This window comes from Malaya genurostris, chromosome 1, assembly GCF_030247185.1.
Source record: "Malaya genurostris strain Urasoe2022 chromosome 1, Malgen_1.1, whole genome shotgun sequence".
Classification (NCBI taxonomy): Eukaryota; Metazoa; Arthropoda; class Insecta; order Diptera; family Culicidae; genus Malaya; species Malaya genurostris.
Window position 1 is genome coordinate 145,002,905 of NC_080570.1, and position 25,618 is coordinate 145,028,522.

General features: G+C 35.6%; 2 protein-coding genes across 7 annotated transcripts in view; one reads left to right on the forward strand and one right to left on the reverse strand.

The window, feature by feature from the left end:
• The window catches only part of LOC131426057 (diacylglycerol lipase-alpha), a 107,776-nt gene that overhangs the window by 27,978 nt on the left and 54,180 nt on the right, over positions 1 to 25,618 (reverse strand). The gene's annotated exons all lie outside the window — the stretch shown is intronic.
• Positions 1,180 to 19,412, forward strand: LOC131426428 (uncharacterized). The gene is made up of 4 exons (XM_058589534.1): positions 1,180 to 1,203; positions 1,269 to 1,451; positions 18,661 to 19,231; positions 19,276 to 19,412. Exons 1-4 carry the CDS (start codon positions 1,180 to 1,182, stop codon positions 19,410 to 19,412), a joined length of 915 nt encoding a protein of 304 aa, XP_058445517.1.

The window sequence follows — 25,618 nt, forward strand, 5'->3', positions numbered from 1 at the left end:
ACGCTCGTCATTACTGCATTACTGTACATCATTACTTTTTAGCATTACACGTTCATTATTAATTATGAGTATTTGTAACTACTCCAGCAACAGCAATAGCAATATTTTTATTTTCGTTTAGCTGAAAATAAATTTGATTTGCCATTGAAACGTTAAGGTTAATGAAATATTAACAATTTAAATCTACACTTTGTCATTTTTTCGCGTATAGTTCTAAAGATGTTCAGCACTTCCACACAAAAATAAGAAGAAGAAATAATGTTGGTAATGATGGAAAATCCGGAATTCCATCATTACTCGTGTCATTACTGAACTCGTAGACCTTACACGATCATTAAAAGTGCCATTACTTTTTAGTAATGAAACTTTTAATGATCGTGTGAGGGCCGCTATTGTTGACAACAACGCCACCAAAGCAAAATACGTTGGTTTCAGGAACCAGCTGTCATAGCAGGAAAGTTGAAATTATACATTTTGTTGAGACGATTGCCGCAAAATAAATTTGATTTCTTCGGTAAAATCGTCATAATTATCATTATTGGTTATTTATATTAGGTTTTAACCTCTATACTATCCAACGGCTGAGGAGAGCAACTAACAGATCCTTGTGCATAATCCGTCTCTAATCACGGTTCTTGTTAATATTTCGAAAATGAAAAAAAAAATTACCATTCCGACAAATCAGTCTTATTTATCTGACAGCCAACACAGGCTTTCGCGATAGTAGGTAAATTAAATCAAATGCCAATCCAGTGAGTCTACAACACGCTACAGCAAAGTTGACGCCAACTTGGATATTAACATTATCACGTGATCAACACCAGACCGAGAAATACACGGCGTCGGAAGTGATGTTAAATTCAATACAACACAGTAGCCTCCACAGTCGAACAGCACGGTATATGTTCACAATCCAGTCCTACACACCAACTGGCAGAGAGAGAGAGAGATCGACCTGTTCATTCACTGTAGATTGGATTGGATTGGAGACCACCGCCACACACACACACACCCCACACTTCTTTACATTTCCGCTCGGTTTATTAGGTATGAAAATGAAAACAACATCCACCCTCTCCCATTTCCGCTGCTGCTTCGAAGTGGTTTACTGAAGGAACCAGTCTAGCAGTGAAAGCTCCTGTTGTACCCAGAGGGATTCTGGTTGACTCCGCATCTCCGATGAGCACGAGCGAGGACGAAGATGTAAAACGAAAAACTAAAAAATAAAAGGAATTCCGTTCTCGTTAATTTTTGCTGACTTTCCATAGCTTCTTCCGGTACGTCACGCCTACTCTCCCCCGTCTGGCTTTGTGCCATTGTCGTCGGGAAGTCTGGACTGGGGACGGCAGCATGAGGGGGAATTGACGCACGCGGATTCATTGGCATGTGGTTTTGTGCTTGAACCGTTGTCCTGTTTCAGCGGTGGTCTGTGGAGCTCTGCGGTAGTGGATGTAATTAAAAGTTTGTTGTTGTTTTTTTTCCAATCTCAGTCAGTCAATTTTTGTTTTACCACGCTTTCAACCTAGTCAATATTAATGGACATTGTGCACACTCCGTTGATTCGTTGCTCGCCAGTATCGTCATTGCCTGTAGCCATAAGGTCAAGGCTACTCGATCAATTATGGATGTTATTTGCTGTTGTAAATTCTCTGCATAAATGAAATTAAAAATGCCAAGAGTAGGCGTAGTCATTATATCGACAGCGCAAAACAGGATAATTCAATTATTTCAACGGTCAGCCAAAAGCTATTGACTAAAATATCGTGGGAAACGAGTTAACAGTGTAATATTTACGTCAACCGATTTTCAACACTACTCAAACTTGTGATTTGTTTCAATTTTTTGACGAAGAAGACACCTTCAATCACATTTAACGCCATCTCTATAAAGATGAAAATTTATAAAGATGAATAACTCCGGAAGCACTTACTGCTCTTCGGAAAGTCCGACGGATGTTAGATGCTGCACAGTAAGTGGAATATAAAAAGTGTTTTGTATTTGTTTTGGAGACATGATACAGTTGATCAAATAAGATTTTTTCTGTTAGAAAAATCAGTGTATTTGATTCCAATAATTAGAAGGGCCGGGCGAAACGAATGCATGTCCATTTTATTACTAGTTACTAGCTATTCGATAAAACGACTTTCGACAAAATATGTAATTGTTGCGAAAACGCACATTCGTTCTTCTTATCCGTGACGAGACAAACAAAACTTGCAGGTCAACGCAGAATCAAAGTATATTGAGTTTACAAAAATGGAACACTTGATAAATAATGGAAAAACTACATTATCAACGATAAAAAAATTGGTTTCTGACGTCGGTTCGTAGACCGATTAACGAGAGAAACATCAATGAGCAGTGCAGAATATGGTCAACGACCAACAAATAATGGTCATCGCATTTTTTTTTCATTTGAAAGATAAGCATGTAGCATTACGTCCACTGTTTTATTCTGAATTGGCACCTTAAACGGGAAAATGGCACCGAAGCAAATAGAGCAACGCGATAAATTTTTGCTCGCGCATCACGAAGAACCGAGTTACTCGCACGCCAACTGTCTGTCATTTGTGTATCGAAAGTGTTCGGAGAACGTTTGCGATAGCCAGGAAGAATGAATCGGAGAAAAATTGATAGACGAAACGTGTGGCCACGTGTTTTAAGCGAAACCCGTTCCCGAAACAATCGTTCCATCACACGATCTCTTCCTTTGGGTTGAATTTGTGTGCAAGAGTACTTCAAAAAACGTATTTTGCTCTTGGCCGCATGTGACGTCTTACCATTGCGGAGAAGAAACCCATAAAATTCAAAACTTGAAACAGACGCAAAATACTGATTTCGGCGATATACAGTGAATATTCTTCATTCATTCATTCTTCATCAATTAAACTTAGAAATGAAACATGATTTGAGTTTGTTTTATCAAAATTTGGTCCACCTGAACTTAATTTCAAGCTTAGAATTTAGTTTCAGAAATTAGCTCCAAATTACAGGTTCAGAGTTAAAAACTAAAACTCTGGAACTGAGTCACAATTCTAAATTCTGGAACTATGTTAGGAATTCGTATCAAAAATTCTGATTTGGGATTTCAATTTGAGAATACTGGAACAAAATTCGGGATATGAATTTTAAATCTGATTCTGAAACTAAATGTTAGATCTGAACTCCGAACCTGATTTTTTTCTAGAATTCTGAAGTTGAAATCCTAAATCAGAACTTTTTATTCGAATTCCGAAAATAATTTAAGGAACTAAATTCAGTTCAAAAATCTAGTCAAGAAACCAGTTCCAGAATTCAGAATTATGATTCAGAATCTGAACTTTAGAACTGACATAATTTAATTTTTAAACTCAGTTTCATAATTCATTTCCAGAGTTCAGATTCAGAATTCAGTACCAGCATGTGGGAACTGAATTCGGAACTTGGATTTAGGAACTAGACTTTGCAAAAACTGCAAAAAAATCGATCTAACTATGTCCAGGAAACAAATAAAAGAAAAATTTAAACCAAATCGTAGAAATAATGTATAGCATATAAGAAACCATTGTAACTTTTTTTTGTCTGTAGTCTACATTTGTTTGACGAATAAATAAATAAATAAATAAATAAATAAATAAATAAATGAATAAATAAATGAATAAATGAATAAATAAATAAATAAATAAATAAATAAATAAATAAATAAATAGATGAATTCAGTTCCGTTATTCAGGTTCGGAATTCAAGACTACAATTCTTCTAATACGAACGATTATCGCTATACGGAAGTGTGAAAGAAGCATGTCGATTCTTTTCGTACTCACGTCCTTCAGTTATGTCTGTGCCATTTCCCATCCACCTTATTTTGACACGGTTGCTTTTAATTTAATTTTTTGAGTTAAAATTTTTAATTTTTGGAAACGTGTTGGACTTTTATTTTAGTGTATGTGTGCTTTAGATTTTGCTCGATCGGTTTCCAATAACATTGATGTAAAAATACAAATCCTTGTTCAGGCTCGAGTTAAATTGGTCATTCTCAAAAGTTTTCCGACCCCTGGGCTAGGACTATAACAGAATACTTTGTGCATGTTATCAACATGGGTTCTTCAACTGGGTTTCTAATTCTCTACGGAGAAAACTGAACCGATTGTATTTTCGAGGAACTGTGAATAAGCACAACTAAGGGCCGCTTTACATGTGACAATATTATTGTCAATCCAAAGTATTGTCAATACCATCAATCCAATTGGCTCGATAACTTGAGTCCGAGTTTTTCAAAAAGTTCAAGCGTTTGGCGCTTTAAATATTGCAACTAAACATTAAAATATTGAGCGAAGAGGTCATTGCACATATTTAACAGTTTCTCTCTGGAGAGAAAGTATTGTCGGATTGATGAGCAGTTTTGATTTTTTGACAATATTTTCGTCAATCCAATGAAGTTTTCATTACACGATCAAAAGTATTGTCAATACTCTTTGTATTGACAATAATATTGTCTCGTGTAAGGGCCGCTTAAGGAGTGTATAGAAAATAAGCTATCCACATACATTTGTGTCGTACAAATGTATTTGTGATGGTTTTTTAATGCTCAGATCACAGCATGCTGTGCATTTGGCTGTCAGCTTTCGTTTGTTTACTTGTTTGTGCGTTTGAAATTCTGCGTTTTCAAAATGTCGCATATTGAAAAGAAAGTGCAAATTAAGGTTCTGGACACATGGCTGAGTGAGAAGAGTATTACTATGCTAAAATTGGCGAAGCGGTTTGGAATTCATCATGCCAGTGTTAAAACCATCATTAATAAGTTTGGGGAACATTATTCTTTGGATGAACTACCAGGAAGAGGCAGAAAACCCAGTTCTTTCAATCCGAAACTGGGCTAGAAAGTGATATCTCTAATCATGAAGAACAAATCAATGTCAATACGTGATTTGGCCAAAAAAGCAGGAACGAGTATCGGAATGATCTAGCATATCAAGAAGCGAAATCACCAAGACCAAGAAGCAGAAAATCTCGAAAGGAATAACTTAAATTTAATCCGGTTTTCATTATGCTCAAGTTTAACCTCGTATGATAGAGGATCAATTTTTAGTTTGAATAAAATATCGTTTTATGTCATAAATTGAAAGAAAAATTTGTGAATAGCTTATTTTCGATACACTCCTTAAAGTTTAAAATATACATGAAAAATTGAAAACAACTATCATTTGGCTACTTTTTACTTAATTTTGAATTGTTCTGAATCTTTCATTTGCTCAAACCCAATTCTCATGCTCGGTGCTGCGACAGACCGGTAACACACAATTTTGTTGATGGCTCAGTAATCAATATTACCCGGATTCATTTAGTAGATTTACTGATTTTTCGGCAAAGATCATCTTTTTGCCGAGATTTGGCATAATCTGGTGCAGAACTCAATTAACAATTATTCCGAAATTAGACAATGCATTTCTAAATATGACAAATATAGACAAGTTTCATCTACATTTCACATATTTGCTTGGCTATATTGTCATGATAGGATATATCGAAGAACTTCAACAACGTGTCAAACCAACATATTCGACAATCGGCGTAGTCCGAATTGCATATGTTACAATTGTACGTTCTCTAGCCATAACTAATGTAATGTATAATTTTGGTATTATTATACGGAAATAAAATGATTTTTTGATCTCCAACTGAATGTTTACAATTAAAAAACGAATTCTTTGTTTTTGTTTTTCAATTGTTGAAGCCTTAGTGATTAAGAAATTTTACTTTTACGTTGTTTTTGCCGAACATTCAGTGAAAGTTACGTCGAACAGACAGTAAACCTTTTGCTGACAATTTCGGTAAAAAAATGTGTACTTATAGCAAAGATAAACTCAAGATGCAGTGGTCTGCGATTTCTTATGTATCATTTGAAGGGACCCCTCGGTGAGCTCGGTTTACTGTCAGTTTCAGTCTTTTGAAGCCAAACAAAAAGCGTCGGATCACTAGATGCGTCGTAACTATGACAATGATTGTTTATGTTTGATGTTACAGTACGAATGATATTGGGCAATTTTGCTTCATATCCAGTGATTCTTAAAATAAGGAAGTAAAATCTTCCTAGAACTATTGCTTAGAATTTATTTAGTTCGTTAGTGCCTCATTCCACGAAGCATTAAAGGCAATTGAAACAAGAAATTATTGTGATGAATGTAAACATATGATTGATTCCTTCGTAATTTGTTTTGTTTCCTTGTCATTTTGTCGGAACTAGTCGACGCTTATTGACGAAGGGTCAATAAATTTACATGATTACTGAGCCATCTGGTTCACGATTACTGACCCAATATTTTTCAATGTATCATATGGGACATTGTAATCTTGAGTTTATATTTGCTTATTGTCACTTTATCTAAAATTAGGTTGCTCAAGATTAGGTAGCTTCCCGGTTCCGTGTAGGGCAACACTATTCTGAGCCTCTGCGGATGTATGAAACAATCATTTTCTAATGCAGATATAGCAACAGATGGACCGGTGACATTATTTGTGAAAGCGGAGCCGCGGCCAATATTTGCATGAAATCATCTTCAGACATTAAATTATATTGACTGTTCTATCGATTCCAAAAAAGATATCATAAATTTCTCAATTTTTTTTTGTTGAAATTTTATACCTTTATTTACTACTGTTAGATCATGCGTCTCCATCGTAGAAAATAATGAAGAAGATCATGGTTATTTACTGAGTATCATCTTTTTTTATGTTTCGTAAGGAAACGAACAGCGACTTACCGGTTTTTGCGTCTGCTTAGAAGTTCCAGTTGAATTTAGCTTTAATACTTGACTTTTGCACCTCAAAATTTTTAATCGAATTTTAAGCGTTTTCAATATTCAAACCTTATAATATTTTTTTACCCTTCAATCCGGGAATAGATTGAAAGTGTAAAAAATCGTCTAATTGGTGTAATATCGATGACCATTTTCTAATTAAAAGCCGTAATTATTTTCCGTGACCCATTCAAATCAGAGAACAACCCAAAATTACATGCCAACCACGTTTTGGGATTTCGTTATGAAACTGATCCTTTATTTGCCTCTAGATTTCTCTCTGGGATACGCGATACTTTTTTATGCCACAGGGTCTCATCATTAATGATTCTAACAGGATCCTACAGGAAATGGGCGACTATGGCTGTGAGATTGTCATCGTTATGAAAAAAAAACTGTGAATAGAAAAACATTGCATCTGATGCAAATAGGAAGGACATTGGTATGAGAGTTTCCTGCATCAGAAACGTTTAGAACTTCGTAAAGAAGACCGTACACATGGGTAGCTTGAACATTGAATAAATTTCCTGGATCTCTTCATTAGAAGGGAGCATCTGTTGAAAAACGTGTCAATAGTTCTTCAATTTATTTTTATCGAGATTGGATTCTTGCATGACGAGTATGTTAAGCAAAACCACACGCTATTTCGTAATCTTTCGTACAATTCCTCCTGACCTTCATTCGACCTCCAAAGTACCAATATAAGATACTTTGGGAAATCTCTTAAGTCTTAAACCTTTTTTCCTCTTCGGATCATGTCTACCCAACTGCGAAGGATGGCCCGTGCACTCCGTTCAATTCCCACGTAAATTGATCCCCGGGATTTCGTCTGAGTTTCCATCGAGGAAAATTATTTATCTCCCGTCGCGCCGATTCGTGTCCGGCTCGAGGAGGTGAGTAACAGCTGGAATCGAGGAAATGAACGATGAAAAGTGTGATAAAAAGACTAATAAAAACAATGGCATGGGTCTTTTTCTCTCTCCCAGTCCCATACTTGCTGATGTGCTTCCAGTGGATAAACACACACAGAAAAACGACGCTTGGTAAATCCAACTAAACATTTAGCTATGAAGCTTGTTTTTCATTTGTGTTCGGATTTTTTAGTTTTTTTTTGCCATTTAAAAATTGGTTCGTACCAGCAATTTATTACCACTAAAGCAAATAGTGAAAAAAAAAAGAAAATATTTATATTGAAACGAGGCGATAGTAAGTTTTAGCTGAACAATTTTCGGCGTGCACGGAAAGAATTGTAACGAATCAGGACATCGTTAGGAAAGAAAATGATAACCATGATAACGTTTACGGTTGCAGAATGATTAATGTACTATCCATCTCAGTTGGAGGCTCGACACGCTCGGAGTAATCCGGACGAACATCTGATGATGTAATGAAACCGAATGAGTAGAAACTTTTAGCGACCCTACTTTAAGGGCCAGTGTGTTTTAGGGTGATTTAGAGAACTATTTTCACGCTTCAAATCTGATTTTCTCAGAAACGGTGACGAATATAAAAAAACACAACTGACAATTTCTTAGAAAATTAGTTCAGATTATTCTGTAAAAATTTCAGAATGATTCATCGACTTTAGCGGTCGGGAAAATTGTTTTTTTCTGAAGGAAGAATTGCATAGCTGAAAACGGTAACTTTCAACTTGTTCAATGAATATCTCGCCTTCATAGGCATGCATCAAAAATCTATCCTGACAATGTCTAGATAATTTAATTTAGATGCGATTTGTGCATAAAAACAGGTGTTGTCGCGATTAAATAAAGTGAATGTAATTTTTGTGAAGGTAAGTCGATTTCTATGCACGCGTCATTTTTCTGCTCCAGTTTCCTGGTAACGTAACGAAAAATGAGAGAAAAATTAAATCAGTTCAGAAAGGCTGCCAAACAAGCGGTAGCATAATTGGATTTTATGTGATGTATATGTATGCGAAAGAGCATGGAGAGAAATGTAATACGCAGAGCAAGGCACGTGGTTATACGCGATCTCCTCAGCCAGGATTTTCGTTTTCCTTATCCATTTCTTCTTTACACTTTTGCAATAATATATTCGAATTTCACCCTAAACTTTCCGACCTATCCGGGTTTGGACAAGCTTCTTTCCTCCGATTTTGTAAACTTTTATTCACTTCTGCTTGAAACTTTGAACCGATTTTAACTCTCCTCTCATTTTTCTTTAGATTAATTTTTACTCAGAATACACACATACTGTTTCTTTGTTGAGTAGCGGTAAGATGCCGAGTCCAGCCAAAACAAGGTGGCAAGCAAGTGTAAAACAATTTCCCCCCTTTGGAGTTAGCTACGGGTTCGAGTCCCGTCTCTTCGGTAACATTTTCGCGGTTTTTATTACATAGTTGCATTCGCTTGTCATTTTTTCAATTTCTTTTCCTGATTATATACGGATGAAATTTGGCAGTTTAGTATGGGATTATGATACCTCTCATGTGAATCTAAGTTTGTTGAAATCGGTCACGCCATCTCTGAGAAATGGAAGGAAGTAATTTGAAATAAGTTTTTTTTTCACTAATCATCCTATAATTCCGGAATCGGAAATCGGATCAAAATAAAACTCAGGAACTTTATATAGAACAATTGTACCTTTCATTTGAATCCTAGTTTGTGAGAATCGGTTCAGCCGGCTCCGAGAAAAGTAAGTGCACTTATTTTCATTTTTTGCACATATTACCCTGTAATTCCGGAACCGGAAGTCGGATTCGAATAAAATTCAGGAACTTTGTGTGGGATTACAAGACCTTTCATTTAAATCTAAGTTTTTGAAAATCGGTCAAACCATCGCTGAGAAAAGCGATCACACATACACACATACAGACATTTTGCGTACTCGACGAACTGAGTCTCGGTTCAAAAGCCGGTTTTCACAGAGATTACATAACCTTTCTATATGAGAAAGGTAACAAGTGCCCACCTATTAGTGGATATCATGATCAATTAGTTTTTGACATTTCAGCTTCTGGTGCATGCTAAACGCAAACGATTTAAAAATATTGCATTAGTAACCTTTTCCGTCACGAGATAGTGTAATTGTGATGTCTTTTTCGATTTATGTTGGATTCCCTGAAGTGATCAATATTGATATATAATATATTTGGCAAAATGCTTCCCAATGTTAGAATCAAAAATACTCTTTAACCTAATTTACAACAATTGGCCTTCTAACGACAGTTCTACATGTAGATGGGGCTGTTGTACAAACGATGATGTTTTCATATGAAACTGTCAACATATATAGGCATGTTTATTCTCCAGTGAATTTTTATTTATTTGTAGGTGAAATTCGAATAATCAAAGAATATTCTGTTATAATTATGGAAAAAAAGCATTAAATTCTATCAATTAGAATTTCATCCAATATTTTTAATATTCCGCATGAGAATAAATCTGAGTTTTTTGCTTTCGGAATGACCTACAGATTGATAATATTGACTTTATTTGTTGACACCGCTCTGAAATAATTGATCTGGCCGTTTATTCCACCTTTAATTTCGATTACGAAAATTGATGACACAACCTCATTTAGCATCAATATTTAAATATAGTTAAGTATTGAAGAAATTTATGGTTTATTTTTTATGCACAAGTTGAATGACTGCAAAAGTTTTATCCATTCCGTAGGTTTGTTTAAGGAAAAATTACTATGTTAGTAACAAGGATGGCTTTTATCGTATCAAAGAATGCTCACTCGCAACTCTTCCACGATGAAATCAGTGCCATCAAAGAGAATCGGAAATCATCGCAACAACAAAAAAACCGGCATGCACGCTGCCAAAAAAAACCCAACGGTTGACTTAAATTCACCTAACATGAAGTAATCAAGCAGGTTTTTAATTGTTGGGTAAAAAGTACTGTATCGGTTGAGTAGTTTTCACTCAACAGTGTAGTTTACTTCAATAAGTTGCTGTTGGGTGAAAAATTTTGTGTGTTGCATTGCAGAAACTATCGGTCAGATTTGAAGTGAGTGAAATTATTTTGTAAAATTGCCGGTTTTGGGAGAATAATTTAATGATTGTCATCAATCGCAGTGTGAGCAGCTTTGTAAAATTTCTTTTTAAAATAATAATTACACCGCAATATCATTTCAGGCGATGGAAGATATTGAGATGCGTTCGATCGCTCAACGGTGCAGTTCCAGCAGCTAAATAGAACAGCCTTGGTAGTTCAATGATATAGTTACATTGTTGAAGTATGTAAAAAGATTAATATTAAATAAATAAAGTAATCATAGTTGACTTTATTGTTTGCGTTTTATTTTTCAAACCATCGAACGAAAACTGAAATCAAATTACCCTAATCAGTACTATTGATGCTTTTACTCAAAAATAAGTAAAACACATTTTACCCAAAATTGGCTTCCTGCACACAACCCCTCTATTGAGTGAAAAGTACTTAAAATTAGGTAATTTTTTGGCAGCGTGTGGTACATTTTACATAGAATAGCCACTAGTGCGAGAGCGAATTTCTCTCGGTGAACCGTCTGAGAATCAACGGCTAGCACGCTGCTGTGGGGATTCTCTCTGAAGCAACAAACGTTCGCTTATTCTCGTTTCGCGATCCGATTCTGTATGGGCAGTGGATAATTGCGATAGAATCATTTTACTATTGCCGCTTATTCTAACTATGTGCTTATAACCTTTGTATAATTTGTATCTATGAAAATGTATGTGAATGCTCCACACAAGGATTTTTTAAATATTGCAACCTAGTATGAGAATCATCAAGTCGAATCATCGATTCGATTCTCTGCGATAATTGTCAACTTGCGATTCTCTCTTGGTAAATTCCACACAGCGGCGATCATTATCAGACTGAAATTTTTTTTAAGGGCCATGAAATACTCAGAGTATGAAGTGGAGCGAAGAAATGTAGAAAAATTCTCTCGAGGTTCATGCATTGAGAGACTCGAATTCTTGTAGCATCTTCTACCGGATTGAAAATGTTGCATACAATACACTAAGGTCTCTTTTTACACGGTTTTTTTTCGCACGGTTTTTTTATACACGGCTTTTTTTACACGGATTCCGGAATTAACACGGTTTTTATTTACACGGTTTTCGCAATTAACACGGTTTCTGATAAGAGTTTAAAAAGAACTGTCATTGGTTTTTTTGAGAAAAATTTATAAAAAGGGAACAGGTTGTCTGTAGGAAAACGATTATGAGAGTGAATTTAAAGTTTGAAAGTGAACTAAAATCAAAATCATTCATTCAACAATTCACGGGAGTATTGACTGTCGTTCCATAAAATGATTAATCAGTCTTCAGATCTTGATTCCCTGTCGTAAATAACACGACAAAGTCTTTTCCGCTCAGTTGTGGTGTATGATGTCAGCATCGTCATTGATATCATCGAGAATTTCGGAGCGTTGAAGAACTAGTCAAATTTACTTCAACTCTTCATCATATCGAGCAGTGCAGTATTTCATACCCATTTGAATGATATAGCACTAGTAGTATTATGATTTACGCCGATGAAATGAGTTGCTTCAGCATGACACATAGTTTAAGCTCGTATTCGTACTGTATTTTACAGCATTGTACTGTATTTTCGACTTAAATACTGTGTACTGTTTTTTACCCTCAAATCTACTGTATTTTAACTTGTACTGTATTTTTACACTGAAATGTACTGTATTTTTTACACTAAAATTTAAAACAGAATTTTAAATCTTCAACGCATCGAATTTCGATCTGTGGCAGTACAAGAACAGTAACAACACGTAGCCAATGTGAATGAGAACACAACAACAACACACACAAATTTTTTCAATAATAATTCTTGTTCAGAGCGCGTAACAACAATCAAGCGAAACTTTGATGATTAGAAAAAAGAAAAATGTCTCAACCAAAAAGACTCTAAATCAAAATCATTATAAAAAACATCCTCTTCTCAAAAAATGTTATTATTACTTTCGCACATTTTTCAGTTTTTGACGAATTTTAAAATGCCCTTAAAAGGAAATAAAAAATAATTGAGTTTATGAACTTGCTTTGAACGATTTGTTTAGTCTTGTTAAGACGTAGAGCCGTATTGAGTAAGTTTTACATGATATGCGAATACAACTGTGTGATGAAAACCGCGAAAAAGCTACCGCAGAGACGGTACTCGAAGCCGAAAATAGTTCCTATCCTTCTTTTTGCCAAATAAGCTATCCTGCATGTGAAACATACAAAATAAACGGACTAATTGAGGGCTGAAAAACAAATGGACGCCGTAGGGCCCGAGCACAGCTGAACATGCTCGGTTCTTATGTTCAGCTAGGCAATTTGTATGTGTGTCCCACATGTAGGATAGTTTTATAGGCCAAACGATTTACCCGTATTTGGCTTGCTACGGGTTTGAGTCCCATCTCTGCGGTGGCTTTTTTGCGATTTCCATTACATAGTTGTATTCGCATGTTATTTTTTTAATCTGGTTTCCTCGTAAGATGCTGATCAAATTTATTTGCTTTTGTTTTTTATTCACTATTTTTAGAAAAAAGCGTACTGTAAAATGCACTGTATTTTCAAAGTCAATGTACTGTATTTCCTTAATTTTTACGCCAAATGTACTGTTTTTTGTAAAAAAAAATATACGAGCGTTACACATAGTAATACCTTTTCTAATTTGATTTATATTCATCTCTATGAATTCTTCCCCTTTAATTCTGTCTCTGCGTGCATAAATCTTCATCTAATACCCATGTCTTCCCACTCAGTTTAGTTGAAAATAACTGTTAAGATCGTTAGTGTTTACTACACGTCGCACCTTCGGAATTGAAAAGAACTGATTCTCAAGCTTGATTTGTAGTGAAAGTTTTAGTTTATTGGTGGTATTACTAGCACTTCTTTGGTCGAACGTTCTAATTTGAAAGTATTATCGGCTTTTTGAAAACTGAATGCATTATACAGAAGGCATGAGCCATTTAGATTAATTTGCTTGTCGTACAACGCGTTTTATAAGTGTTCTAATTTTAATTTATCATCCAATGTGTTTTATCAAGTATGACTGGACCCTTCTCGTAACCTTTGGCTGTTTTTTAGATTTCCGTTTTTTTTTGTTATTGTTTCGGTTACATTTTCACAGTTATATGCAACTTGTATAAATTTGGGAGTTAAAAAATAAGCTTTTTCCCCTTCAATTTATCAAAAGTTACATTTTATCCAAAACAAAACAAACAAATAATCAAATCTACGGTTTTTGGAATTATTACGTCAAATTTTCCACGCGGTTTTTTTTGCACGGTTTCCGCAATTAACACGATTTTCTTTTACACGGATTTTTTTAACACGGCACGTAACCCCCGTGTAAAAAAAGACCTTAGTGTATAGATAAAAATCGAGCAGCTTCTGTTAAATTTTCAGCAATCACCAACACTGGTTAGTAACTACTTCCGCATTTAATACTCGATTCCTATATTGCTCTATGTGTATTGCTCTATCGTTTTCTTGGTCCATTATTTGAAACATAGAAGGCGCGGAGTTGATTTAAGTTTTGCGCTTGAAAGCCAATACGCATTGATCCCAACAACGGAGAAGAATTGGCATCACTGGAAGTAGGATGCGGTGCTCAAGTCTAATTTCAATGTGTATCAAACAGTTATTTTGAGTGATAGTGCAGCTCTGGCAAGTGTGTGTTGATTAGTGAATTGGCATATTGTCGCAAAACTGAAATGTAGAGGCGCTGCTTGTTTAGAGATGATACTTTCAGCAAGAGCTGTCAAATCGGTAGGAAAATTTCTAATTACTCCATCTTTTCAACGATTTCTTTTGAAAACGGGCAAATTCATTTGAAAAATCATAGTAAAAGTTGAAGAAAAAGTTTTTATTCTAAGGTGGTAATGTTGATCTTAGTTCATTGTGCCAAATCTACCGGTTATTCAGAATAGATCATTAAACTTGGTTTGATAGCAGTTTTCAAATGCCTGGAAATAACAAATAAAGTATCCAAAATAAATAGTACTCGATCGCTATACATTCTAGTACTCGAGAAATCAACATTACACTGGTTTCTGTTTAAAAAAATGTTGATCCGAAAAAACCTAACCTTACCCAATTTCACACATTTCTGAAGATTTTCCATGTTTAATCGTAGTTTACACTAAAAAAAGTAGTAGTAATCACTTTGAAATCGATTTTCTTCTACTCCGAGTGTACTTTTATTGCTGATATCTATTTGTACTATTGAATAAACGATAAAAATGTTGTAAATCACTACTGCCGATATGAAAATTTCCGAAAGAATCCTCCTTTTCTTGGTTCCGTTTTTCATTGGCAGGTGTCGCTACCGGTAAATCAGCTTTGCGACAATGTGTCAATAGTGTTATTTATTGAATAATGTTGATTCGTGAAAAATATGTTCAAGCGACGGAAACGGTGAATTTACCGCTCAAAATCAAACGAGGTTAACCGATCGAAGCGCTATCTGCATATCGTTATCGGATTCAAGTGTAACGAAAATAGGATGTGGTCGTTGTGTCAAGACAGTAAAATCTGAAGAAGGTTTAATAGGAAGTTTATATAGAATGTGTGGAAATTCACAAGTCAATCAGGACAAACCTTATCGGGTTTCGTACGTGCAATTTTGTGTCAACTTGGCCCAGGTGTAGGAAGCAAATACGGAATTAGCGATTGCAAAAGGATGATGCGCCATGCCAAATATTTATTGTTGGGGATATTTTAAATTTAAAACATACATCAACAAGCCACGTACCTTGGCTAAACTCCAAGCTAGCACTCGAAATAGGAATGGAAAAACTGAGTAGAGCAAAAAAAAATAACCAATCTGTGTGTAATTTGTAGTCTTGGAGTCGGGACATCGAAGATATTGGTAGATATCAATTTCACAACTGTCATGATGGTTTTCGAGATATTAAACTTCGGATCCTCGAACGAACGAAAAGCAAAATTGTCCTACACATTGATAGGATATTTCACAATGCGGCTGCAACCGACCTACAAAGCTCTTCAAACTTTTCTGGTGATTTATAAAACAAATGAAATCGGTTAAATAACATCCGAGATAAAACCACTGAATTGACCCCCTTGAGATTCCAGAAAGACCGACCTGGCCTACTGTGTGATGTTCAAACATCGTGCACCGTAAACTATGATAACTGCCACGCTGTCAAAACTCCCAGTCTACCGTGCAAACTGCGAACGTGGAACCTCGTGTCCAATCAGAACAATCAGATAATCGAACAGATTGGCCCTGTTAGCAGGTGTAACTATTATTAGGCAACCGCCGGTTTGGTCGTTGGTTTTCAACGGCACAGAACTATATGGCTGTGACGGCAAGTTGACAAATTCCCCGATCAACGATATAGAATCATGTTTGGGATAGGCACACATAGCTATAGTTTTCCACGTCGAATGTTCTGTCTGTCCTGGCACATAGGCGACAAATTGGGTGACAAAAGGCGAAACCACTTCGCTCTTGTTCTGTACAGACAAACGGCGGGAGATGCTGATAACCATGGGAAATTACAGCAAAGACAGTCAGTTCAACGGAGCAGCCATACATTTTGACAAGCCCGAGACAAGGCTGGGAAACAATTTGTATAATGTGGCTGTGGGAATATCGCTGAATAAACAAAGATATCGTCATGGCACACTGCGGAACTTGCCGTCGTTTGTAAAATACACGTATGATTAAGGGAGGCCAGAAAGTTAGAAGTCGACAAAACTTAACTGAAAATTACTAACTGGAAGGGGAAAAAATGTCCAGCTAGTTAGGAAATAGAACACAAAATTATTACATTTCGCATTTATATTCTAAACTGGAACTGGCAACACTAGCAGTTGTTGTCTTTTTCCAACAGCTCTCCACGTGAGCTACATTAAATCACTTGTCGACACTCTGCCCTCGGTAAGAACACCAACAAGTTCCAAAGTGCAAAGCAGCACGACAAGAGTGTTACAGACAAAAGTACTTCATACTTCCAGGCGAGTACTGAGTTTTGCCTTTTTTGCAGCCCAGCTCCAAGATCCAAGACCGCTTATCCTCTCAGCTTTTGATTTTCCAAAGCTAGTGGATGTTCTCGTAGCGGTTGAGAACACACGAGAATCTCAAGAGGGTAAAAAATCATCCCACGAAGAAACGAAAGCATCCTTGCTTTTTTCCTTCTTATTTTATTGTTTCTATGTCATTCCAACATTTGCCAAGTGTCACGGTTAAAGCACAAAAGAAGCAACTGGCTGCATTGGTGTCATTTTTGAACAATCGCTTTCTGCTTATTAAACGCACACACACACACTCATACATAACGGCATAAACAGGCAAATTGTGTTTCCTGTGCAATGAGATGCAAATATTTTCCTTCTTCATAACATCATGACGTACACACGGTGGTGCAGGAGATTTTTCTCTTGGGGGGCTACCCTCACCAAACACCGCAGGACGGACGGAAAATGCGGCACTTTGTCTCTTTGGTATGCAAACACAATTTACACGGCTTGGAAGGATCTGGATCACCGCAACCCGGATACGGCTGAGTGTAGATGTTGTGTTTTTTTTAAGTTGCTGTGGTTAATTTCTTTATCTTTTCTAGAGAACACGGATTCGGAACAACCCCGAAAGTATAAATCACCTGTGCTCAAATTTGATTATTGCCAATCATGATTTTGTTTGTGTATTTATTTCCCAGTTCAGTGATTTTTGATAGAAGAGAAAAAAAATGCTAATATTATTGATTATACAGATTTTCTTGCTGTTTGCTTTTCGACGTTTATTTTTCTGACAGTTCATGCGTGCGTCGTGACATGCATCGAAATAAAAAGGAAGGAGCTTAGTCAGATGATGGTTTTTTTGTTGCAAAATTTTCTTCAGTGATGAAGCACATTTGTGGTTCAAAAATTTTTTGAATAAGCAAAATTGCCAACATTGATGTAAATCTGGTTTACGGAATCGCATCCCTAATTTTGGCAACATTTCAAAACATTTCACTCGAACTGTTGACAGTTTCGTTAGAATTACATTGCATTTGACAGGTTGTTTGCTCGTTTGGAACCAAGCTGTCATTCCAAACGAACAGGTTTCGTCACTCTGAGATTATAGGCACTTCGAGCAATCATACCTCCGGAAGAATTCAATATTTTGAATAAAATTTCCACTGTAACAGTCTCTAATGTATCTAAAAAACTACATTGAAATGGTAGATTAGGAAACTCATCGTTTTTTTTTAAATTGACGCTCGAATCGAAGAAACGAAAAACTCCCGTTTACAGAAAAACCCTTTACTCTTAGAGCCAACAATGAATTAGTCGTTTCTCAAATATGGACCGAAATATGAGAGATAGTGTGCCAAAAGTGAACCACCAAAATTGATCACATACGGCGTTTATTCATTTATGCATAATATTAGTAATTGAAAGAGTGCTAATATTTTGATCGCGAATACCTCGAATTGTACTAAGCATTTGTTCTCCGTGCATTCGAAAATATGATCAACAATTTCTAAATAACTTTCAGCATTATAAGAGAACCATAATTTTGGAATTTCGGAGGACAATTCATCAAATTTATTTTTCTCGCACGTTGGCAATAGTTTCGTTGTAGGCAGATACATGCCAGTCTCGCTGTTTAACTGGACAAGTATTTCGAAACTCCATGTGTAAATTTAAACGTTCACGTTTGCCCCGCCTTATTGACTGTGAACATGTGATGACGCGAGTAGTTGGAGAGAGCTTTTTCATTTAGCTACAGTCAGTATACATTTAATTAGCGTTAGGCGCAATTTCATGAATATTGAACAGTAGAAACTTCGCATTTAGTGCTGAGCCTGGAAACAGGTGACGGAAGTTCCACTCTTTTCGCTCGTTTTTGTTATTTTGATTTTTGGAATATAGTGGGGCGTGGTCTGAAGTTTATCATTTAGTCAATCTAAGTCCAAGTCCAGTCCAAGTCCAGTCCAAGTCCAGTCCAAGTCCAGTCCAAGTCCAGTCCAAGTCCAGTCCAAGTCCAGTCCAAGTCCAGTCCAAGTCCAGTCCAAGTCCAGTCCAAGTCCAGTCCAAGTCCAGTCCAAGTCCAGTCCAAGTCCAGTCCAAGTCCAGTCCAAGTCCAGTCCAAGTCCAGTCCAAGTCCAGTCCAAGTCCAGTCCAAGTCCAGTCCAAGTCCAGTCCAAGTCCAGTCCAAGTCCAGTCCAAGTCCAGTCCAAGTCCAGTCCAAGTCCAGTCCAAGTCCAGTCCAAGTCCAGTCCAAGTCCAGTCCAAGTCCAGTCCAAGTCCAGTCCAAGTCCAGTCCAAGTCCAGTCCAAGTCCAGTCCAAGTCCAGTCCAAGTCCAGTCCAAGTCCAGTCCAAGTCCAGTCCAAGTCCAGTCCAAGTCCAGTCCAAGTCCAGTCCAAGTCCAGGTCCAGTCCAAGTCCAGTCCAAGTCCAAGTCCAAGTCCAAGTCCAAGTCCAAGTCCAAGTCCAAGTCCAAGTCCAAGTCCAAGTCCAAGTCCAAGTCCAAGTCCAAGTCCAAGTCCAAGTCCACAGTCCACAGTTCACAGTCCATGTCCACAGTCCAAGTCCACATTCCAAGTCCACAGTCCAAGTCCAAGTCCAAGTCCACAGTACAAGTCAACAGTCCAAGTCCAGTCCAGTTGAAAGATTCTGATTTATTCCACACATTTGTCCCGAATCATTACCAACTCGAATAATTTTGATTAATGTTTTGAGCACAAATTTATTCTTTAAGTGTAGATATTTCTGACCAAATTACTTTCGGAACGTCAGTTAAGATGCAGAACTGCTAGAAGGCATAACAGTTCAACATAAACTGTTATGCACTGACCAATCGAAGACGAAACGTAAAGAAAATCAGTAACACCCAAAAATTTTTCGGTGTCTTTATTTTTAATATAAGTCAATTTTCAATGTTTAGCGTCTTGACTATGAAAGTCAACCGTAAGACCAGCTGAACCTGAAACCGACAGTCGAAGCAAACGGTCAAACTACAGAAATTACGCGCCATCACAAATAATGGCCAGTGGACGGCCATTGTCGAGACCAGCAGGTGACTTCTACGAGTCAAACCACCTTCCGTTCCTCTCAGTTTTGGTCACCCGTTGATAGTTAACCGCCGACCGAAAGGATACGTGCCGATAACGGGCGCGAACGTTTATTTTTTTTGCCCATTTCCCAGAGCAATTTACTACGTCAGATGCTAACTGTCAGAATGGGATTTGTGTTCTTTTGGCCTTCCCTAACTGGCGATAAATCGTTCAGTTTGACCTTTCGCTGCAGACACAGCAATTTATTCGGGCGATTTTGTTAATTGCGTGACAATAACGGCGCAGTTGCTAGCCTTTTTGGTTGTTGTTGCTGTTGGTACATTTCGGAAAATGCCGATATACCGGTTCAATGTTTAATCCATTGTGCTTTTCCTATTCGTATTATTTTTTCCCGTAGATTCCATTTTATGATTCAATTTCGCTTTCTTGGAGAGTTCTGTTCAACACAACACTGGTACTCAGATAGTTGCTTTGCTGGCAGAAGTTCTACCTGATGATGGCATATGTCAGATGTCACGTAGATCAGGGCATGCTTTGCTTATTGGCGGATGAAAAGAGGGGAACTGCTTGAAGGTAATCGAATCTTTGAAAAAATCGATTGTTTCGTATCCCAATAATTTGTATGAAGTGAGAATCAATTTTAAAACAGACAAAATATGAGACCAGTCACGAGTCCGTTATCTTCCATCACGAGAATGTACGGTCATATGTTGCGGCATCGACTGAAAAACTATTTGGACGATATTTGCGCCTGTTTTTTTTTCTTGTCGATTTCATTTGAAATTTTGTGGAATTTTTCAGAGTCTATCTTATGTCGTTTAGTCGAGTTTTCCTATAATTTTTATGTATTTTGTTTTATTCTGATCTTTCATTACTTGCATTTTAAATAGTGTATTATTTTTTAATATTTATTTTGTGCTATAATTGTGCCTTCAATGAGCGTCTTTTTTATATAATCAGAAAATCAATTTTACATCTGTCCTGACGCCTTTCATTATATAATTTATTCATTCGATTGTGTAAAATTCGTATCAATATCGTGTTACTGTTGCGCTGTTTCGTTTAATTTTATGATTTCTTTTAGTCTATTTTGGGTTCACTTTTTCTGATATTTGTGTACCGTTTGTTCATTTTTGTTGTGGAATTGTGGTTTCCTTTGTTGTTAGTTATGTGTCATTTTATTAAATTTGGTTTTGTATCAGTAGCATTTGTGTGACATTGTTGAGCCTAATTTTTTCTTAGCGATTTTTTGTGAAATTTTTAGGGATATTTTTCTGAATTTATCCTGTACTGTTTGATTGTATTTTTCTTATTATTTTCTGTTATTTTTCTGCTTTCCGCTTGTTTATATTATTTCGCTGTTTGTTTTATTGTATTCCTGGAATATTTTTGTGTTGCTCAGTCATTACGTTTGTGTCATTGTTGTATCATTTTTTATATCATTTCTGCTTTATAATTGTGTCCTTTTTACGTAAATCTAAATCATTTTTGTATTTCTCCAGTGCCAGTGCGTTGTTGTTGCTTTTATCCTAGCGTCTTTATTTTTTTAAATATAAATATTTGTATTATTTCTGAGGCATTTTAGGTCAGCTAATGCGTAAAATTTGTTTCAGTATCGTCAAAGATAAACTAAAGATTACAATGTTCCATACGATGCATCGAAAAATATCGGATAAGTAATCGTGAACCAGTGAACTTAGTAATAGTGTACTTTGGTTGACCCTTCTTTAATAAGCGTCGATAAACATTTGAAAATTACGGTGAAATACCATAGTAACAATACAAGTTTGGAAGGAAGTAAACATTTGTAAACATATCACACAAAATATTTTGTTACTTTCATTCACTTTAATGCTTTGTAAGATAAGATTATAACAAATTGAATATATTATTAGTAATAATTTAATTGATTTTTCAAGTTCCAAGTTTTACTCGTCATGCAGCAAAATACCGAGATTTCTTTCATATTGCAGCTTAGGATTGGTACTACATAAACAAACATTGTTATAGTAACGACGCATGTAGCGATTCGACGCTTGTTGTTTTGCTTCAAATAATAATTGAACTATAACTGACGGTGAACCGAAATCATCGAGGGGTCGTATTTGAATAGTAGATGAGAAATAATAGACTATTCCATCTTGAGTTTATCTTTGGTATCGTGTTACTATTGGATTTTTGGATTATATTTTCTGTTATTTTTTGTATCATTTGTTTATTTTTGTTTCTTTGTGTCATTGGAATTTTGTTAAATTTGGTGTAGCATTTTTTCTTGGTGATTTTAGGTAACTTTTTGGAATATTTGTCGTGTGTCGTTTTTTTCTTATTAATATTATTTCTGATTTTTTTTTGTTCTACTTCTGGGATATTTTTTGTGAAATTTTTGGATCTCTTTTGCGTCGCTTATTCATTACGTTTGCATGATCTTCTGTATTATTTTTGTGCTGAAATTGTGTCATTTTAAGGGTCCGTTCTTCATCACTTTTGTGAATTTTTCATGTCACGTTTTAGTCAATTCGTCACTGCTGTGTCGTTTTTGCGTTAATGTTGTATCATCTCAATGTTTTTATTTTCGTGTGTTCTGTTTTGTTCATTTGTATTATTTCGGTGTCTGTTTTGCCGTTTTCCTCGGATGTATTTGAATAATTTTTAAATGTCATTTGTATCGCCTAACCATTATTTATGTACATGTTTGTATTTTTATTTTGCACTAGAATTGAGACTGATAACATTCACTTCATTTTTATCGCCGCAACACCTACGTTTTTATGCACTAATCGCATATTAATTCAGTTATCTAGACATTGTCAGGATAGATTTTTGATGCATGCCTTTAAAGGCGAGATGTTCAATGAACAAGTTGAAAGTTGCCTATGCAATTCTTCCTTCAGAAAAAAACTTTCCCGACCACTAAAGTCAATGAATCATTCTGAAATTTTCACAGCATAATCTAAACTAATTTCCTAAGAGATTGTCAGTTGGGTTCTCTGATATTCATCACCGTTTCTGAGAAAATCAGATTTGAAGCGTGAAAATAGCCCTCTGAAACGCCCTAAAACACACTGGCCTCAGCCCTTAAAGTGAAATGTAGCGTCATAAAATGCGCGCAAAATTTTATCCGCTTCAGTTGAACGAACCGTCGCACAAAGCATAACAAGAAAAATCGACACATAGAAACCAGAACTTTTTTCAGTGATTGAGCGCAGTGGACTTACCTCTCGTTATGTTGGCTTGTAAATAAGATTGGACGTAATGGATTTTTGAATCCTTCACACTTTGAATGTATGCTAATTCAATCGTTATTGTTAGTGATTACTCTTACACTAGAGCTATGATTCACTATTTATGAAAGACTAACATGAGGTTATATGTTTATGTATTGACTAACTTGCTCACCATGTATATGTCTGAGTTTAGTAGCAAGCATGAATTCTTCTTCAAAAGAACGATTGAAGACAAGAAAACATTCAAGTATTTTTGATATCTTTGCCAGTAGTTCACCAGACCACATTGTTTGTATCACAGGTTATATAAAAGTTATATTTTCAAATATTCTACATGAACGATAATAGTTGACTAGTATTCATTTCATTCAGTAGCCTGTCAAGGTTGAAGTTTTAGTTTTGGTATAAAAATTGCTACCATTTGAAATAATACCTATTATATAATAATACACAGCCAAGCATTATTGCTTCAGCAACATCAATGCATTGAACTCAACAGAGTTGGACATTACTAGCATTATAAATGACAGTTACTAAGAAAATAAACTATTTCTTACAATACCCATTTTATTGCATTCAGCTTGTTTTTATTTGAACACAAAACCCAATGCTGCATAAATTCATAAATAAATTCGCATAAATTATTTGATATGTAATTTTTGCTCACGATATAATGCCACCGAGTCCACCGTGCATTTCTCACACCATCTCAATACGAAACAGCAGCGCACAAGCAATAAAAAAATGCGGAAAAGTTTTTGCAAACTTTTTCAAATTTCGGTTGTTTTGGCTAAAATTTTATAATTTTGAGTTGCATTTTCAGATTCTTTGTGAAATTCTGCTACAAACACAACTTTTCAGTTCTAAAACCATCGCCGTGGAACGGAACAGTTACCGTTTATACATTTCAAAAACCAATTACGGCTCGGTAAAGCAAAATTTCAAAATTCTAAGAATACTTAGTTGTGATAAATTTGATTTCGAAAACTTAAATGGTTTTGGTTTTTCGAAAATCAGTCTAGTTTTTGAATAATTGATCAAAAACGCGATTCGCACATTCCGCTACATTTCACCTTAATGAACATTTTTGGTCTTTTTCTGCTTCACTTTTACGTTCTTCCTGTTTAATTCTAAAATCATTTTTGAATCTTTCTTGTTTCATCTTTACCTTGCTGTTGGTTTTATTCTGGTGTCTTGTATTGTTTCATCTGTTTGTTGTTTTCAAATATAATATGTTGCATTATTTCTGGGTCACTTTGGTCAATTATTGTGTAAAATTTGTGTCAATATCCTGTCACTGTTGTGCTATTCTGGTTCCAATTTTTGCCTATTTTGGGTTTATTTCCTATATTATTTCTGTAAAATTAGTTTATTTTGGTTTCATTGTGGTTTGTTGTGCTATCAGTTACGTGTCATTTTGTTGAGTTAAGTGCTGTTTCAGTAGCATTTGTGTGTCATTTTTGTGAGTTTTTTTGCAATTTTTGGTGAAATTTCTGGAATACTTTTCTGAATCTATTTTGTGTCTATTGTCTTTCTCGTATTATTTTCGTTATTTCTGTGTATTGTATTCGTATTTCTAGGATGTTTTTAGGAAATTCTGAATCGCTGTTGTTTTGTTCAGTGCCTACATTTCTATCATTTTTGTATTATTTTTTGTTATATATTCGCTCCATTATTGAGCATTTTCTGAGACATTTCTGGGTAACTTTTATGATTTTTTCATACCACTTTTAAATTTTCCCTTCACTCCTGCGTCATTTTTACGTTGTTGTCATTTTATGCTCATTCATTGTATTATTCATTCAATGCATTTAAATAAAAAATTGTGAACGTTTTGCCTATTTCGGGCTTACTTTACACACAGAGAACAGACATTCAAGCTAGTACAAACTTTTTCAAAAAAGCTGTGTACAAGTAAAAATCCATTAAAAATCACTGTTGCGCACGACTTTGCACGCATGAATTACTATTGTATGAAAGCTCGAACGCAAGAGCCCATAAGGGGTTACTGCGTTGCTCGAAGCACCCTCTACAGGAAAATTGCTACTTGGTGATTGCTTTTTAAATCACCCGTAAATTTCTTACACAAATTGAAATCTCTACTTGGATGTCTGTTCTCTGTGCTTTACAGGTTATTTTTGTAAAATTTATTCATTTTTGTTTCATTGTGGCATGGTTTTCTAGCAGTTATGCGTCATTTGATTAAATCTAAGAAAATTTCGGCAACATTTGTATGCCATTCTTGCACCAATTTGTCTGTGGAATGTTCGGTGAAATTTTTCGGATATATTTCTGAATCCATCTTGTGTCTTTAATCGTCATTTTCGTATTTTTGTTATTTATTTCTTATTATTTCGAAGTTTTTGTTGTTACTTCTAAGAAATTTTCGAATCTCTTTTGTGTAGATTAGCCGTCACTTTTGTATCATTTTGGTGTTATTTTTGCATATGTATTTAGTGCTAAAAATGTGTTATAATTGAATTAATGAGTTTTCAGTCAAGTCACGTTTTCATGCAATTTTTAAATCATTTGTACTTCGCTCCTGTGCTAGTGAAGTAAAGTTAGTCATTTTTTGTGTGATTTTATTCTGTGTTCGGCAGTATTGTTTACATATATAAAATTGTGATC